The 17,658-nt window shown below is 37.4% G+C and overlaps 1 protein-coding gene across 1 annotated transcript in view; it reads right to left on the reverse strand.

Annotated features, from left to right (window-relative positions):
* The window catches only part of ntsr1 (neurotensin receptor 1 (high affinity)), a 51,135-nt gene that overhangs the window by 19,652 nt on the left and 13,825 nt on the right, over positions 1-17,658 (reverse strand). The window contains exon 2 of the mRNA XM_066673076.1: positions 2,909-3,110. Within this exon, the coding sequence (XP_066529173.1) occupies positions 2,909-3,110 (202 nt within the window). The remainder of the gene's footprint in view (positions 1-2,908; positions 3,111-17,658) is intronic.

The following is a 17,658-nucleotide window of genomic DNA, read 5'->3' on the forward strand; positions in this document are numbered from 1 at the left end:
CAAACAAGCCTGGGCTGCACAGTTGCATGCTGCATTATTGTCGTTGCATAAATACCTTATAAATAATTCAAAAGCCATTGGACTCACAGTCCATGGACAAGTGTTGTGAATAAGGCAGGGAAAGAAAAGCACATTACTTTGAGTGACTTCCTCTGGGTGAGCAGTGTTAACAGCAGGGTCTTAAATAAATGTTACCTCCTGCTGTGTTGAAAGCTTGAGGTGGAAGTGTAGAGTCTGACAGAGCTGTCCCATTCTTTTAAAGGCTGTTACAGGCTGTTGGCAAAACAAACCAGCACAGGGGACAACTCCAGAACCCCTACACTCCCTAAACACTCCTACACTCCTCAAGCAAACACTGTTCATGTTACCAGAGTCCAGCTGAGGCATTAATGCTCTCTAAATGTTGTTTCACTGTGGTTGCAAAGGGAGATGAATATATATATTTGAGTTTGTCTCCCTTTGCCCCCTTTGCTCCCTTTGCTATAATTACAGCCTCTACTCTGGTAAATCTTTACGCCTATACTGCTGTGAGGATTTGATGGCATTTACTGAAATTAACATTACTATACCCAGATACTGATTTTAGATAACTTCTGGAACACATATATGACTCCAACCTATTCCAAAGGTATTAGACTGAGATTCATCATTCTGTAAGTGGTTGAAAGATCAGTGCCTCACTTACTGCGTTCGAACTTGATTAAAGTTCAAGTATACAGTATGTTTTGTTGTTTATTACGAATGAAAGTGTAAATAATATTTGCTTTGAATGTTAAAATAGAGCTATTATTTGATAAATTATTATGCCCAAATTACAGTTGACATCAAAAATAATGTTCAGTTATTGTTACATAAACAAAATAAACAATGTTTTGTAATTTCAGGGGTTTTGGAAATTATAAAATGAGCTTCTGACAAAAGGTAAAATGTCTAGTGAAGGTTGTGATCGTTTGTGAATAAATAAAGCCTACATGGGGGGGGGGGGGGGGGAACTGCATGCTTGTGTGTGGGAAATATCCACCAGCAACACATCGCCTGCTACATGGGCGATGCTGAGCGATTTTATCGTTTTTTTTGTGTGTGCAAGACAACAGAGTAATACTGTTGAACACATTTATTACATACTTTTATTATATTATATTTAATCCACAGATGCTTACTTGTTCTAACTCTTTTCCTTAGAGCTGTTAAACACAAGTTCTTTCTGTCTCAGAAAGGATTATTTTTGTTGCAGGCTAAATGTCCCCTTCAGTTCACACTATTCTGGGTTTAAAGCTTTTGTAAGGATAAGGTAGACTCTGAATGCTGCTGTTTGTTTGAGTGGTTTCTGCTAAAGAGAAGTTAAGGGAAGCAGTGAATCATACAGGTTGTTGGGCAGGGCACTAAGTTTAGCATATCTCTATGACCCTCAGGGCATCAGTGGTGGAAGCACTCTATCCTCCTGTGATAAGGAATATTCTGGGACAAATAGGCATCATGCCCAGGAACAGCTGTTGCTCTGAAAGAAACAGGACAAACAGTGTTGTGAAAAAGATTAAATAAACTGACATGTTTGAGTGAGGAAAGGGACTGAAAATATCAATCTGCAGAAATTACCAGGAAGGATAATTACCTGGAAGCTATGCCACTGACATACTCGTATTTGTATCTCTCTTAGCTGGGTATATTATGAATTAATGGAGAGCTGTCATATTCAGCTCCGGTATTTTGATCTGTTTCTGTCTTGTCTCAGTCTTGTGTTTTGTTCTCTCTCAATCATGTTTTCTCTGTGTTGTAGTGGTCAATGATATGGCCTTGAAATTATATTATGATATTCCAGAGTATTTTGCAGATATTTTTTAAGTAAGTTACCAACTGTAACTTAACAAGATGTAGCATATAAATCTACCACACGACCAAAGGATTTAGTGTGTGCATATAAACAGCAATCCTAAACATGTTTACAAAAAGTAACATTAAAACTTCACAGTAAAAAAACAAATGCAGAATAGTGGCTATTCTGAGTCACTGGAGTTTATCTGTTTGGGTTAGAGCTCATTGGCTGTTGAACTCTTCTGACGGCATGTTCTTGTCCTCAACCATGTGCTTGTGCACAAGTTGGTGACACAGATTTGTTATGTTTCTCCCTTCTGTTGTTATAGGCTTCTTTCATTTCTTACATGATACTATTGTTTATTTTACGCCTGATATTTTTTAACTAAACCAGCTCCACATGACTGAAGTCACTCCTCTTTGGAGCAACCTCAGAGCCACTTTCCACCATACTTCACTGTGCCTAAATGACTCATGCAAAGAACATGCCATCATTACTAAACAAGTTTCATTTTGTTTCTTTCTCTGTTTGTCAGTGTTTGTTTCTGGTCCTCTTAATTTTGGTTTCTAGATATCTTCAGTTGGTTTTGCCTTAGTTTTGTCTGTCTGAATATTATTAGTCATTAGTAGTTCTGTTAAGTAGTGTCATTTAGCTTCATCTAGTAATTTCTTACATGGCTTGTTTGTTTGTCTCCTGTCATTCTTTCTGTAAAATAAACTTGCGTTTTTGCATGTACATGCTCCTCCTTGTCTCTGAGTACTTGTCTCAAATTTATCATGGGACATTATCAGCAATAAGACTACTATTTCCCTTACATTTAAGGAACCAATTAAAATCTATTATCCACAAAAATCAATATAACTGATAGAAGATATATGACATGAGGGAGTGAAGACATAAGTAAAGACCTTCATGATTCTTCAAGATATGCATTACTCTGAGGGTGGATTATCTTATACCTGATACTTCTCAGAAATATTCCTTTAGCTATTTTTCCTGTAAAAAAGAAATAAATGCAAGAAATCTATGCATAAATTTAAGTAGCATTTTTAAGTTTTGTTTTTATTTTTGTATAATATTTGGACTGCTACTCACGCAGCACCATAACTCCATGACGCAGGGACTGGGCACGGTTGGGCTCCACAGCGACGCTCAGCAATGTGGCATTGCCCCCTACGATACATACGCGGTTGTCCTGGGCTGCCTCTCGAAACATACGCAGCAGTTGACTGGCAATTATTCCGTTCAGCACAGAGATCAGCACCATGGGAACGACGAAGGACAGAAACGCATTCACCTGAAAAAAACAGAGAATTGTTTGAGAATGAAGGACAAGGAAGCAGTATTTTGACAAGCCCTGGGTATAAGCAGTTTTTTCTATTTTTTGTAAAATACACAACCTAATGTCAAATGAGGTAGTTAAGTGAATTTTGAACAGCTAGTAACGTTTAAGCAGTGGAACTTTTTAAAAGAGTAATTCCAGCATGGAGACCACCTTGTGTAATTATGTGTTAACAACAGAACTTCTCTTCTTATTGAATCACCAGAATATAAATGCTGCAATATATTAGGTGGAACTGAGGCAGCTGAATATTAAAGTGAACTGGTGGCACTATAAAAGTATCAAAGAGAACGGTGTTATCATTTAAACCTATTTGACTGTACACCATTCAAAATGGAAAGGAAATAAAAAAAATGTCTGGTAAATAACAAAACCAGTTTCATACGTATGACTATTTGTTTCATCAATACTTAATAGAGCTGATGTATTGTGCCGTTATTTTAATAACTGAGCATGTGTGTAAATGTCAGGGATGTTTTTTTTTTCTTTTTTTCTTGTAGCATGCGTGCATCAATATCTGTTTTTAAAATAAAAATAAAAACCTCGTAAATCAGAGGACACCATTGTATATAGGAGAAAGAATGTGCTTTGGAACCTTGTTGTTTGCCTCAAGATGTGACATGTAACAAGTTCTGAAAAGACCTTTCATTTTTCCCATGGACAAAAACAGCTTAGATTTGAGGTCTTATTTGATGCTTTAATTGATATCTATTATAAGCAAGACTCAGCAAGTGACACATTTATCAGACCTTGTTTAATGCTTGCTGTTGATTTTTAGACATAGTGGATAGCTCATTTAGTCTTTTCAATAAAAAATAATGCAAGTGTCTATGCTCTGATGATTAGCAGATGATTTCTAGAATTATTAAATATGAAATCAATGCACTCATTAAAAGTAGAACAGAAATACACCATGCATGAAATTAGAGTTCTACTTCAACTGCTCGAAAATACATTGAGATGACACAGACTGAAACAGAATTGCAAAAACATGGCTTCATCTCTTTCTTTCTGTTCTAATGTGACTTCATGGTCATACATGGTGGGTTATATTCCAACACTTTGCAGACCACTGTGAAGATTTTTTCTTAGTTTCTTATCATATATACATTCAATACTCCTATGATTAATAGCAACTTCACTCTATAGTGTAAAGTAATCTTTTCTTTTAAGTGCTGCATATGGACTGGCCATTGACATAGTATTACACTATGTGACTAAATGTTTGTACACATCTGCTCATACTGTGTTCAAGGGTATTCAAAGGCAGTTTTTCCCACTTTACTGCAGAAATAGCCTCTACTCTTCAGATAAGGCTTAATAACTGGGGCTGGAATATTGCTATAAGGAGTTCAGCCATGAGCAGTTAGGTTATGATGTTGGATGATTAGTTTTGGATCTAAAATGTCAGTAATGTATCAGGGAGATGCTGGGTGTTGCTTCATCACTCAAGAGATCACAGTTCCACTGCTCTCCATATTGTGGGGTTTAATAGTCCAATGGCCAGTGATTGACAGTTATTGGCAACAAAAATTACACCAAAATGTCTTCTTTAGCACATGGTTATAACTTAAAATTCAAGTAGATTTTTATAAACATTTCATCCATATATGGAAATTATTTTAAACTAAATTAATTAAATGATTTCCTGGATTTAGCAAATGCTTAGTGCCACATAACCGTATGTGGGAGGCCTTTGAATTCTTAAAGGTGTGAGTTGTAAGGCACGTTAAAAATTATTTTGAAGATATTCAGTTTTATTTTATCAATCTGTTACATCATAGCAGCTATTGGAAATGGCTAGAATGGCTGGATGAGCCATTTCACCATTAGCATTTACAGTGGTAATGCAGGTAATAATTAAGGCTTCTGAGTGGGTTGTAGGCAGGGAGAGGTTGCCTGACAGGGCTTGGCTTCCCACAGTTATGGCATATGTGGACGACATGATGACCCTGATCACTACTGTGCCTTGTACATGGCTGTTGCTGGGGAATTTAAATGACAACCTTAGGTGGGCTAAGCTGAAAGTTAAAATTGAACAAGTCTAGAAGTTTATTGATCGTTAAATGAAAACTTTATTGGTAGGAGAGCTGATCCCTTCTGTACTGGAGAGACCAGTGAAGGGTTTAGATAGATCGTACAGTGCAGAGCAAAATGATAGTAAATTGTGGCTAAAAGCTGAATTGCTGAAGGCTATTGATAGCATTGATAGATCATGTTTGCTATGGAAGCTGAAACTGTGGTGTCTGCAGTTTGGCTTACTGCCTCATATTAGAGGGTCGATTATTCTTCCAGTTTATGATCTTCTAATCATAGAAGTAGAAAGGATGCAAAGAATTATGAACAAGGATGTAAGGAATTGGCTAGGTGGGCCCAAGATCCCAGGTCTGAGAACAGGCTAACCATCAAGCCAAAATGTTACCTGCATTGCTTTAACTAGGCTAAGCCAAATATGGTGTTGTACTCTGAAAAACAGCAATTTCATTTGAGGATGCAGTAGATTATTCTTTTGAAAATTCTAAAGTGAAGCTTGGCAGCAGAAGTGAGAGAATATGGGTGGCAGGTGCATTTAAGACCAGTGGAAATTGGTGTCAAGAGATTTTTAGCCAAGTTTGCTGACTGTGCAGTTCAGCATTAGGAGCTGAAAACTAATGGCAGCTGTGAAGGAGTTATCAGAAGCAGCTGAAAGGTCTAGTCGGTGCTTGTCACAAAAGGAGAACACAGAGTAGTTGGGGAAATACACTGTAAATGTAAATGTGTTTTAGGTACGTGGAGGAGTGGGCATGAGTAAAGGGTGGAGCATATGCCAATCATTTTTAACTGCAGCCAATTACACAAGCGAGACTTGTAGTCAGTCACTTTTTATTAAGCCAATCACCAGCCAGAGTTAGCTCTCCATCATTTTTTAATGCAGCCAATGGCGTTCACATACTCTCTTACATGGGTTTGTTTTGTGGCAGCAAAAACATGGAGGACAAGCGCTAATTTGAAACACTGGAACTTACAGCTCTGTTTTAAGTATAATTTAAACTGGATTTAACAGTTTAGAAAGATAACAGGTTAGACAGTAACTTATATTTATCAAGTATTGAGTCAGTACCACTATAACTAGGAAGCAAGGTTTGCTTAGAGTAAATTAGTGCTCACTGTTTATTAAAAATGAGCATTTATGTTTCACACGGTATGTTAAATTTGTATGATAGGTCATTACTCTTGGTAAGTCAGAGGTGGAGAAAATTTTGTCAAATGAGGTAGAAAAAAAGTTAATTGGTGGACCAGCGTATACTCAAGGTATGGTAACATGAAACAGTTGTAGAGTCTTTCCTGGTTTATGCTGTAAACAGTGGTTGATTTCGAAGTAGTTAAATTCTTTGTTACCACTTATTTTGTTTCTTTGAATGGACTGAACTATTTTACAATGTACTAAAAGTGTTATCTTATTAAATTGTACCTAAGAAAATAGTTTGCATTGAAAGAAGAATACACAATTATGTAGTTCTGTTTCAAGAGTAAGAGCTTGAAAGTAATTTGTTTTTCACCCATCTTTGAATATGGAGTCTGCATTACAGAAGGTCCTGTTTCTAAACACTGAAATTGACAACAGATTTGTTTTGCAATAAAAATTCTAACATACTTTTCTGTGGAGAAACATTGTGTATGTTTGTTTATGTTTCTTTAAATAGTGAGAGATCACCATGAAGCACCAAAATAACTACACCATCAAACCTCCCCACTGACTTCAGCAAAATAGAGTATAGCCCAAAGCATCGCCACAAATTTCCCCACACACACACCCCATAGAAGTGCTGAGATCATGTCTGAGGAAGACACACAACAAATCCCCATCCTTTAAGGACATTTACCAGTCATGACACCTGATAAAGACTCAAACTCACAGCAGAGTGCAATCACTGAGCACACAACCTGTTTACCAGGCTACCATCTGGTAGACTGTACAGAAGCATCAGTACTGAATAGGTTGCTTTTTGTTCTTAAAATTCAGATTTTTCATGAAATCACTTAATGTGTCTGTTCATATGCTTACATACATTACTGTCAATGCTGCTTTTCTCTTTCATTTGTCGTATATAGATTGTATATTTTGTCACATTGTGGTGTTATTTATGAACAATTGTTAAAGATCACTGCATCTGTGCACACACATATTTATTTATTCATATTTAAAGCCATGACACCACAGTTAGATTGTCTTCTGTTTTGCACTGTAGTTAGCTATAGTCATATTTTCCACACATGCTTATTTATTACATAATGAAAGAATGTCATGCAAAGGAGATAAAGGTGCATGATATATGAAGACAATGGTAAGTATAAAAATTTTTTGCAGCGGTCAAAAAATTTCCATTGTAAAAAGCAGCTTCCTCATCATTTGAAAACGGTGGCGGCACGGTGGCGCAGCACGTAGTGTCGCAGTCACACAGCTCCAGGGGCCTGGATATTGTGGGTTCGATTCCTGCCCCATGTGACTGTCTGTGAGGAGTTGGTGTGTTGTCCGTGTGGGTTTCCTCCGGGTGCTCCGGTTTCCTCCCACAGTCCAAAAACACACGTTTGTAGGTGGATTGGCGACTCAAAAGTGTGTGTGTGTGTTGCCCTGTGAAGGCCTGGCGCCCCCTTGAGTGTGTATTCCCGCCTTGTGCCCAATGATTCCAGGTAGGCTCTGGACCCACCGTGACCCTGAACTGGATAAGCGGTTACAGATAATGAATGAAAATGTTAATGGGATCTATAGTTTGATTATATCTGGCTACCACAACCTAAAATTATTTGCACTGATAATCAACTACAAACTGTGTAGGCTACAATGAAACAATACCCTGTTTGTTTATATTCTTACTGTAACGTAATGACATTTACAGTATCTTTTAAGCCGATAAGATAAGTTAATTAATAGATTAAGCTAATTAATAAACAAACTAAAGGTAAGACACAACAACTTTATTTATAGAGCACCTATCATACACAAGTGCAATGCAAAGTGCTTTACAGAGTAAAAAAAAAAAAAAACAGTTAACATGCAGTTAAATAAAGAGCAAAAGTAAAAATAAAAAATTTCAGTATTTCTGGGTGTGACCCTCCACCAGCCCCACCCCATGACTATTCTGAATTAACAAATAAAGCAACAGACTGTTCTCTCTTGTGAATGAAAAATCACAGTACATCAACAGTAATGTAAAAAAGGGGGTTGGCCTGTAACAACTTTTGTTCATTTGGGAAGAGAGAGAGAGAGAGAGAGAGAAAGAGAGAGAGAGAGAGAGAGAGAGAGAAAGAGAAAGTATGACTGGGTCTCTGGAACCAATTAGACAAGGTCTCCATCAGCCTTAGAGGCTCAGAGCCTCAGAGATGTGCATTCAATTCAAATGGCTTCACCTCATTTAGTTATCTCCTTTCTAGCCCTGTAGAAGTGACACCAACTCTCTAAAGCACAGAACAACACACACACACACACACACACACACAAATTAATGGTGTCTGTGTCAAGCCTTTACTCTTTCAATAATTAATGTGATCATTCAATCATTCCTCTCTCACGAATACAACCCACAATGGCATCATCCAGAACATTGTTATTGCAAGCACACAGCGGCAAAAATGTGAATGGAATTAATTGCTAGAATGATTGTTCCCAAGCGCCCGTCTTCCTTCAGAGATGTGAGATGACACTCTGATTGTACTAAGAATCTAAGGCGGTTCAGCAGAATAATTGTGAAAGTTTCTGAAAGGGCATCAATTGTGTTACTCTGGGATCTCATGGTTTTGCTATACTCTGTAACTGAGCCAGAACACTGTTCCCAGAAGTGTGTGTGTGTGGGGGGACAAGACCGTGTCAAGACAATGACTCACAGTATGGAAAAATAAACAAATGCATTTATTTGTTTAATTTGTTTAATAAATGTATTTATAATTGTCTATTGTATTTTATTCACATTTTTATTTAAAATAAAATTTAATTAAATTGAATAACATATAATAAAACAAAAGAATGATCAAAATGAAAACTAAGAAAGAGGTAAAAGATAAATTATATCAACACAAACACATTTCTAGCTATTTAAAATGGTAAATATTCAAGCAAATTAGATTTAATGTTTGTCTTAATAATTTGTAGTATAGGATAAAACTTATAAAAAATAGAATGGCGTTCCAGATCAGATTTTAAAATCTTTGTGACAGTAGGTCGACTGGTGAAATTTGACAGTGAAATGTGCTTTTCATATTGTGCTGTTGTATGCTAGTTTATAATAGTTGGCTCAGTGCTAGCAATGCCAACAAACAAACAGTATAAACCTAATTAGCTTTATAAGCTTCAAATTAAGTCATACAAGTGGTTCTTTGTTGTTAGCTATGTTAGGATATTAAGATGAGTTAGTTATATATTTCCCTCATGTATTGCCATTTACACTTTCTCCCAGTCTCAGGTTTGAGCAGAGTCACTATCAGTCTGCACAGTGATGGCATCATTAGTCAACAGTATAATCAGCAGCAAACACCTGAAAAAAACTGCTGTGTTGCTGTCCTTTTAACAGGCTTATGATAATGACTTTTCCTGCAAAGCCCACAGACAAGCCTCCATACAAAAGCCTACGCTGACACATTTACATAACTGCTCTCTGTGTCCCCATAAAGAAACAACATCAAAACAATAAAAAAACATGAATAAATTCTACAGAAGTTTAAACACCAATTTAAAAACCTCTCCTCTAAACTAGAGGGCACTGAAGATGTACATTGTGTGTCTTGCACAAATTCAAATTAAGGCTTTTACAAACACTGTATGTGCAAAATGCATATAGACACTCTCTATATGTATTTTTATACAACATTCCTTCTCAAGTTATTGTAATCCATAAAGACCATAGATTCCCTCTTTTTCACAGTTCCTGTTCTTCTGGAAGGATTGCCAGCTTCTCTTTGGGAATGGTTCATACTAGATGGTGGAGCATTGCCATGAGAATTTGATTACATTTAGGCGAAAGGGCATTTGCTCAAGTACTGATGTCATCTCAAATGTATGGGATGGATCTCTATTACTGTAGATGCAGTTCCACTGTTCCAAAGACCAGTGTTGCAAGGTTTATAACCCTCTAGTTCACACTTGGCTTTGAACTTGATGATTTAGGTGCAGCTGCGGCCGAGCACCCATTTATATGCTCAGTGCTTTTGAATGGTTTCTTAAAAAATGGTCTGAGCAACTACACACTTATGTCAGCAATTTGCTGAACTCACTCATCAGAACAGATTAATATAGTGTATATCAGGTTTTGTGACTTTGGAGTCAAATCCATGTCCTCTTCAGTTTTTTGAGAATGATTTTGAATAAGGTTGTTACTATTTTTGGCTGGGAGTACGGTTGCCGTGGTTGATGTGGAATAGCAAAGTGCAGTGTTAATGGGAGCTGGAATATGAAACGTGAAAGAATAGTGGACCCAGAGGATGGCGCCATCATTAGCATCACCATTACCATCAGCCAGAGGCATCCTGACATATCATATAATTTAGTACGACATGAGAGTGAAGTGGGAACACAAGCAGACTTCTGGCCCCTGAAATTCACGCTAAGCTAGCTTTTGGTCAACAGAAATAGACTGACCCTGGTATAAAAATACATGCTTTAGAACTACTTCATCTAGATCTTCTGATGTTATTTCTGAGACCATGGGCATTAATAGTCTACTTTTACACTAGATGCTGAAATATTTCTATATGTATTTGATGGCATCTAACCATGGGGCTTGGATGGTTATTCCTTTAATCACCAAAGTTATTCACACTCATTCCAGAGAACACAAATTTTCCCACTCCACAGCCAAGTGCTGGGGGTTGGCATGGTATGCCACTGGGTTTGACAATTTATTTAAACATGTTTTAAACATTTTTGCAAAAACATCCACATTCATTTCAGGGGCAGTGGTGTATGAATTTCTCTAATCTCTGTAATTCACACCTTGGGTTCTTAATTTGGTCAGATGGCTGCTGCTACTTCCAAGACCAACCCTCAAACAAGACCCCCTGTGTGAAAAGCAGTGTTAGCTTTGACATCTACATTTTTCTGATATTAAATGGAAGGTGCTGAAGTTGAACATTTAGCAGTATCCCAGATACTTTAGAAAAAAAGAAGGTCCCTGGATATTTATTGCATTTCTATATTATGAGTAACTATATTCCATGATAATTTTATGATCGCTAAGCAAGTTCCTGTCCACTGGTAGTGTTGTATAACTAAATCCTGGATGTTTTCTAACATTTTTATTAGCTTAGATGTACGATTAGGGGTCAGAGTTGAGGTTGATTTTTCACAGTGAGTAGATGTTACAAATTCATGAGCATATTTTATACATGTTGTTAAGGTCAGACCTTTATGATTTTGACATGAAACCTGTGATAACTCCTGTCTCATTTTTTTGTGGCTAGAAATCCACAGCATCAAATGAAGAAAAATAAACATTGGATTTCTAGGGCCTTACCTTACAGATCTAAATTATAAGTAAAGATGTAAGACAAAACATGTCATTATCAATAAATCAATCAATCAAATTTTATTTATATAGCACTTTTCACAACAAAAATCATCACAAACCAAACGTTCCTTGCACGCAAGGCCACTTCTGTTGTGAAATCGGATTAAGAGGACACTGGACAGATGCCCATTAATGCACTGGGAGAGTTAAAACTTGTGTAAAGTCTAATTGGGCTAAAACAGTGTCTTTCATGACCATGCATGATGTTGTGCTCTGGGAATAAAGGTTCTCTCATAACAAAATGAACTGCCTTTTAAAGTTTAACTCATTCTAAATATAAAAAAAATCCTGACTTCTTCTGATCTTATTGCCAAAACAGGCTTACAACAGTTTATGCTGACATTCAGCCTCTTTATTCTGAACACTCAGACTTGGGTTGAATAGTCTTGCCTGCTGATTGGACTAGACAGGCCCTATGGTTCAAACACATCAGTACATCAGTTCTCCAGAAATTACTTGGGCTTATAAGTCTTATTCACTGTTTCCCAAATACAGGGGAGTCTGGAAAAAAAAAAGTTTTTCTGGGAAAGAACATTTTTTCCAGCCTTAGAAGAAACCAATGGGTGAAAGAATGTCAGGGCTTAATGAGGAAGGTCATGAACATTGTCCTGAACACACCCTGGGAGGGCATGTCCCATTTGATTGGCTTCTACTAATGAGCAAAAGTAAGTTGCAACTGAAGCTAAATGAGGGACTAATGAGCTAGGGGCCAGCTGACTGCCAATCACCACAGCTTTAACTGGTAATGCTCTCCATTCAAGATAAAGATTAAGCCTAGACTTAATATACACTGATTTGCCAATTTATTTGGCTTATTGTATGAATACTTAATATCATATTGATAAGATCTGACACTTGTCAGAATAGGTGCACATTGTAGGCATACAATTCATGATTAAAGTCTATGTCTTGCTGCACAGTTCATCAGGAAATCTTGCTGATAAACACTAAAAATGTCTTTAAGAAAGCATCACATTAAAGAGTTCTAGTAAACAATAACCAAACAATCAGCAGTAAAGGGTATTACAAAACTATTAAAGATTTATTAATGAATTTATTTTTTATAAATAAAATATAGAAATATTGGCAGTTACTGCGGAACCCTTTATTAGAACATAGAGTAATTTGTCAGGCTAGTGGATTATATTTGTGTATGAATTCTGTGTCCAAATCCAAATGCTGGTATTATTAGTTGACTTAATTATTTGTATGCTCAGGTTGCTGAGCTGTAAGCTGCAACCTCCCAAAATGTGTTTGCATGGATCTGATGGAGAAACACCTGGCTGGGAATTTAGGCCATTGTTTATTAATGCATACGGTAGAATTCTGCTGAAAAACTGTACAAGACACAATGGACCAGAGCCAATAAGAGCAATTATTTGTCATTGTACAACTGCAGCAGTTGTGGGTTTGGTGCCTTACTCAAATGCACCTCAGCTGTACACTGAGGGAGAAGGACAGTGCTGTCCCTTCACTTCTATTGTCCCCAGTGTTCTGGCCGGTACCAAACCCAGTCTTAACCCCTCTTCTCTAATCATTAGGACATTGCTGCCCATTATGCATATGACTGATGTTGGGCTAAAATATTTTATCTTCTTTTTTGACATAAAAAAGCTGCCCTTTAAGTGCCATTTAAAATTTCAACCAAATAGTTTATTACCATCACTATAATAGGTTAGTATCACGTCAAATACTATTTTCTGCATAAACTTTCCCAGGAATTTATTGAAAATGTTTTATTTATTTATTTGGTTATTTATTTATTTATTTTAATACTTAATCAATTGGCAACTAAATGTACAAACCTCATTAACTTTAAATGTGATTCATTTAACTTTCAGTGTATTAGCCTTGTTCTGGGTATTATCTATGAATATCCCAAGCAGGACTTAAACATTTAATTATGCAGTTAGCCTGGAGGTTTAGTGTGTGCTTTGTGAGTCATCCTCTGTATACCCTTAAATTAAAGCATGTGGATTAATACAACTTCTATTCCCAGTATTTGCTTTGATTCAAACAATGTAGGTTTTAAATTTACACACAAACATTATACCGAAACACAGCCACAGCACACAGAAATCATTAATTCATTCATTATCTGTAACCGGTTATCCAGTTCAGGGTCATGGTGGGTCCAGAACCTACCTGGAACCATTGGGCCAAGGCGGGAATACACCCTGGAGGAGGTGTCAGTCCTTCACAGGGCAACACACACATACTCACACATTCGGACACTTTTGAGTCGCCAATCCACCTACCAACGTGTGTTTTTGGACTGTGGGAGGAAACCTGAGCACCCGGAGGAAACCCAAGCGGACACAGGGAGAACACACCAAACTCATCACAGACAGTCACCCGGAGCGGGACTCAAACCCACAACCTCCAGGTCCCTGGAGCTGTGTGACTGCGACACTACCTGCTGCGCCACCATTCCACCCTACAGAGAAATCAGTTTAGAAAAAATATATTTGAGAAATAATTCGAGATGGAGATATTTTTTAGTTTAATGTTTTAATGTCTTTAGATTATGGTAAAGCCCAACAACTAAAAAACACTCTCTTTTTAAGCAGTGGGCCTCATACATTAGCACTAAATACAGTCATATTTGATCATAAAATGAACTTGCGCAATTATAAACAAATGTTGCACATGCTGTAAAGCATCTAGTACACTCCAGTAATATGTTGTTTAAATATGTTATATTAGGAACATAATCAAATGACACAATCACATTATTCTACAGGGTGGGCCATTTATATGGATACATCTTAATAAAATGGGAATGGTTGGTGATATTAACTTCCTGTTTGTGGAACATTAGTATATGGGAGGGGGGAAATTTTCAAGATGGGTGGTGACCACAGTGGCCATTGGCCTCTGGTGGCCTCTTCCCAAACTTGGGAAGAGGGTCATGTGACACATCAAACTTATTAGGAATTTCACAAGAAAAACAATGGACATCTGAAACTACGGATACTGGAAGCCTGTGCTAGCATTTCTCCTGCTGTGTTGCTATCAGTGTGTGAAGAGTGGGAGAAGAGGGTTGCATTGACAATCCAACACAATGGGTAGCACTTCGAACACATTTTATAAGTGGTCAGAAACTTGTAAATAACTATGAAAGAATAAAGTTACGTTAAAACCAAGCACACCATTGTTTTGTACAAACAAAAGGCCCACATTGTACTGATTTTAATAAATCTAAGAGTATTTATTTACTTGAATTTTATTTTTTTATTTTTTCCATTCATCATCATTTTAACACTTTAGTCACGCTGAAATCAACTGAGGCTCAAAATCAAAATCTGTTTCAAGTGACATCCCATGTACCATGTGTGATACTTAAATATATTAACTTGGTAGTGTTGAGCTGGTTAGAAGAGAAGAGTCACTAGTCAGAGTCAAATCGATGGGATGAGAGTCAGAGACTAGCAATAAGTCACTTGGATGCTGATCAGTATCAAGCCATGAATTACCGAGATAAGTTGTGGATGTGTTGTGGATCATCAAATCCACTCCAGGTGGGATACTGGATCATGTTCCATCATCCCAGAGAACACAGTTCCAATGATTCACAGTCCAGTGCTGGGAAATGTTAAACCCCTCAAGCACACATTTAGCATTGAGCATAGTAACCTTTGGCTCCTATACTGATGCATCTTACTTCATATTCTTCCATATTTTCAATGCTTGTTTATGAAATTCTCAAAGCATTTTTATCACTATTTGTTAATGCATGTTTGTAATGCATTGCTCCTCCAAGTGGGTTAAATGTTTGCTTCAGTTCTGCTGGGCTCTGCTGGACATTTATTTCTCAGTGTTCTCCTTTTATTTGCTCTGAGTTCTTATCGCTGCCAGACCCACAAGAGACTTTCTTAACAATCAGAGCTCCTAATTAAAGTTGGTTTCTTCTGTGAGCTGGGCTAATAACATGAGAGTGCTCCTCTTTGTTACTGTCAGTGTGAGCTCCTTTGGTGCAAATTATACAAAATGATATGTAGAATGTGTATCTTAATAGACAGAGAGAAAGATCAAGAGAGAGTGACAGAGTGAGGACAGTCTCTTGTGGATCTGTAAAGCTTTATTGTGACAGTGTCAAATAAGAAAAGTGGAAATTGAGGCAAAATGAAATACTAGGCCCTGTTAAATAAAATACAAGGATATATTCTAATATACCCTATACCCTACTACCCTTACTACTGTTCACAAAATAACAGAATGTCCTGGAAAGTAGTTCTCAGCATTCTATGTCTCTCACTTCCACTTTGTTATAATACCACTGGTAGTTGATTGTGGGATGTTTAACCATGAGGAAATTTCATGACTGGACTTGTTGCACAGGTAGCACCCTATCATGGTACCATGCTGGAATAGACACTAGTGGAACTGTCGTGGGCTAGCAACTTATAGCAGTAATATCCATGGTGTGTTTAACTACGTGCATTTAACTGAATGAAAGAGAAGAGAAGAAAGAGGTTGCAGGTGTGCATTTGTGAATGGAAAAAATATAACATCAGTGAAAGGATTGATCATTCATCAAGGAAAGAGAACTTGTTACTACTAAGGAGAACTCTAGCACAGTTCTACAAGAAGGTGGACAGATGCCACATGAATGGTGGAGAGCAGGAGTGGGTGAAACAAGTGTTGAAAGGAAAATTAATTCACTATTGAAAAGAGGGAAGATAGGCAGGTGCAGTAGATAAGATTGGATGGAAGAGATAATCTGAAAGGCATAGCTGCTAGTTTACAGGACTGAGCAGAGAGACACTGAACAGTTTAAGAAAAGGTATTTATGAATATGGAATGGCAAGGTTTGTTAGGTTGCAGTAAAATTAAACGGGACAAAACATATTTAAGTCAAGACGGCAAGTATAAATAGATTCATTCTAGAGTTAATGTCTCTTAGAAAGCAACGGAGGTTAATATTTGGGGAGAAACAAAGTGTATTAATACGCTGCAGAAAATGCTGAAGGGTAGGTTGGCAGTTTGGATGAGTGCAGAGTTTGTGTGATTGGGCAAAATTTTTTAGGAACACTTTCAATTACGTGAAGACTTTATTAGTAAGGAGAAGTCTGGGAATTTAAAAGTTAGAAAAAAAAATTTTACATGGTGTGTATACAGATAGGAATAAGGCAAAGGAGCTGTAATTGCCACTAGGTATTCCACAAGTAGGTGAAATAGAGTAGAAAATGGGTGGTAGCCCACCAACCTCGAGTGAGGCTCAAGACGTGGTGCACTTGCAAAGGCAGGTTCTGCACCAGGGCTTTGTGGAGTGATAAGTTGGGTGTACAAATATTCATTTGACTTCTTGAAACTTTTGTGGAATATAAATATTGTTATATGGGGAGTGGGGGGGGGATTATTCCAAATGAGAAGGATGCTGTGGGTACAGAAAGTGTCAACCTATAGATCTTCTTAATGTGGAGGGTAACGTTTTCTTTAGTGTGATAGCTTGGAGACTGGCTGCACACAGGAAAGCCCATGAATTAATTGATATGTCAGTACAAAAGGCAGGGGGTTCTGGTGTTGTAGATTACTTGGAGAATAGCAGCATGATCTGGCATCAGATTCAGGAAGCAAAGAGAGAGGGTGTTTTTTTCTAGACTTAGCTAATGTGTTTGGTTCATTGCCATATAACCTATAATTATGTAATGCATTTGGATTTTTCCAGATACCAGAAAAGTTTAATAGACAGGTTAAAGTTTATTTTGAAGATATTTAGTTTTGTTTTAATACAGGAGAGTTTATTACATTTTGACAGAGATTGCAAATGGAGGAGTTTGGTGTGTTCTCCCTGTGTCCACATGGGTTTCCTTCCACAGTCCATAAACACACATTGGTAGGTGGATTGGTGACTCAAATGTGTCCATAGGTGTGTGTATGTGTGTCGCCCTGTGAAGGACTGGCGCCACCTCCAGGTTGTGGTCCCGCTTTGCGCCCAGTGATTCTGGGTAAGCTTCAGACTC

Source organism: Hoplias malabaricus, chromosome 5 (genome assembly GCF_029633855.1).
Source record: "Hoplias malabaricus isolate fHopMal1 chromosome 5, fHopMal1.hap1, whole genome shotgun sequence".
Lineage (NCBI taxonomy): Eukaryota > Metazoa > Chordata > Actinopteri > Characiformes > Erythrinidae > Hoplias > Hoplias malabaricus.